This window comes from Copadichromis virginalis, linkage group LG18 (assembly GCF_057382275.1).
Source record: "Copadichromis virginalis isolate Kocher_CV1m ecotype Utaka linkage group LG18, C_Virginalis_male_GT1.1, whole genome shotgun sequence".
In the NCBI taxonomy this organism is placed as follows: domain Eukaryota; kingdom Metazoa; phylum Chordata; class Actinopteri; order Cichliformes; family Cichlidae; genus Copadichromis; species Copadichromis virginalis.
In genome coordinates this window covers 29868824-29870113 of record NC_140635.1, presented here as the reverse complement: position 1 = coordinate 29870113, position 1290 = coordinate 29868824, and the positions used below count along the sequence as shown (strand labels likewise).

Below are 1290 nucleotides of genomic sequence, written 5' to 3'. Positions count from 1 at the left end.
TTTTGTTTATTCTCGTTATCAAAAAAAAAGTGTTTCTTGTCCATGTTATTCCAGATGTGTTAATTGCCTCACAGAAGAGCTAAGCCTGTTTAGATATTAACCCACAGCTAGATGTTAAACCTGTTTATTTACAAATTCGTGTCAATCAATTAAAAACTTAAAAAAAACCCGGCGGAGCAGGCATGCAGAATTTTATTTACAAAACGTATACGAACACTACGATCTACAAGAAGGCTAAATTTTCTACAAAGAGACTCAGAGAATGTGTTTTCCACACCACACATCACCCCTTTATTACTTGCTTTTCTATCACAATGCAAACATTGCTCAGTCTCTTCCTGCTGTACCCGCTACACTCCTGTAAAAGTGGGTAACAAAATCCGGGTCCCGCTCTTCCAGCATGTGTAGGAAATGATTCCTCTCCTCTTCTCCCCAAGACTCAAACCACTGCGTCCACAGGCGGAGCTGGCATTCAAAGATGTTTGGAAGTTTGTCTTTAACCTACACAGAGGAAGAAAGCGCCAGTTATTTACTAGAAATGGCACTCCTCTCCAGACCATGTGTTTGCAAGTTTGCATAAAGTACCTGGAGAGTGCTGAGTGAGTCTAGGAGGGTGCACACTTTCCCCGGCACAGCTTTCCCCAGAAGGTCCTGGAGAAACCGCTCCCTCTGAACGGGAGTCCAGCTCTGGAACCAGCTCAGGACACACCGCTGCTCCTGGAAGGTTACGTAGGAGATGGGTTCGGGCTCTCTAACTTGACCTGCACTCGGAGAAGCGCAGGACAGCTTCTCGAGGCTGGGAGGGCTGACTACACCTTGAGGAGCTGGGGGAAATTCACCCAAGCTGGGAGAAGGGAAACTTGCAGGGCACGTGAACACTGGGTTGGGAGAACTGCACAGGATGCCTGCAATTCCTTGATTGTCAGTGGGCTGGTGTTGACTTGAGCTTTGACTGACATAATTAAACCACGACATCTTAAACAGCTCAATAATCCATTTAGCTTAGCTTAACGTTTTGTTTAAGGAGCACAAACGGGCGGGCTCTGACTTTAAAGTCGCTATTGCTAGCTAATAACTACCTTTAAGATATGGAGTTGTGACTCCCCATTATTTTAAAACGTATATCAACTCACTACCGACATAGTCGAGGTGCAGAGAAGCCGAACGACAGTCACGTAAATCCAGAGCTGCTAACAGGAAGCGGGGTGCAGTTAACTAGTTGTGCTGTGTAGGAAGTCAGGTTTGCGCAGATGTTGCGCAAGATGTGGCGCATACAACATCTAAATATAA

General features: G+C 45.6%; 1 protein-coding gene across 1 annotated transcript; it reads right to left on the bottom strand.

The window, feature by feature from the left end:
• Positions 1-173: 173 nt before the first annotated feature.
• Positions 174-1253, bottom strand: lg18h14orf119 (linkage group 18 C14orf119 homolog). The gene is made up of 2 exons (XM_085438867.1): positions 586-1253; positions 174-501 (listed from the first exon to the last, which is right to left on the bottom strand). Exons 1-2 carry the CDS (start codon positions 973-975, stop codon positions 328-330), a joined length of 564 nt encoding a protein of 187 aa, XP_085294993.1. The 5' UTR covers positions 976-1253; the 3' UTR covers positions 174-327.
• Between the last annotated feature and the right edge of the window lie 37 nt (positions 1254-1290).

Bases quoted from the DNA above. Each gene is read 5' to 3' on its own strand.
- lg18h14orf119 (XM_085438867.1), bottom strand. From the start codon at position 975: ATGTCGTGGTTTAATTATGTCAGTCAAAGCTCAAGTCAACACCAGCCC. The intron at 502-585 runs GTACTTTATGCA...TCCTCTGTGTAG, and splicing joins ACTCACTCAGCACTCTCCAG to GTTAAAGACAAACTTCCAAA.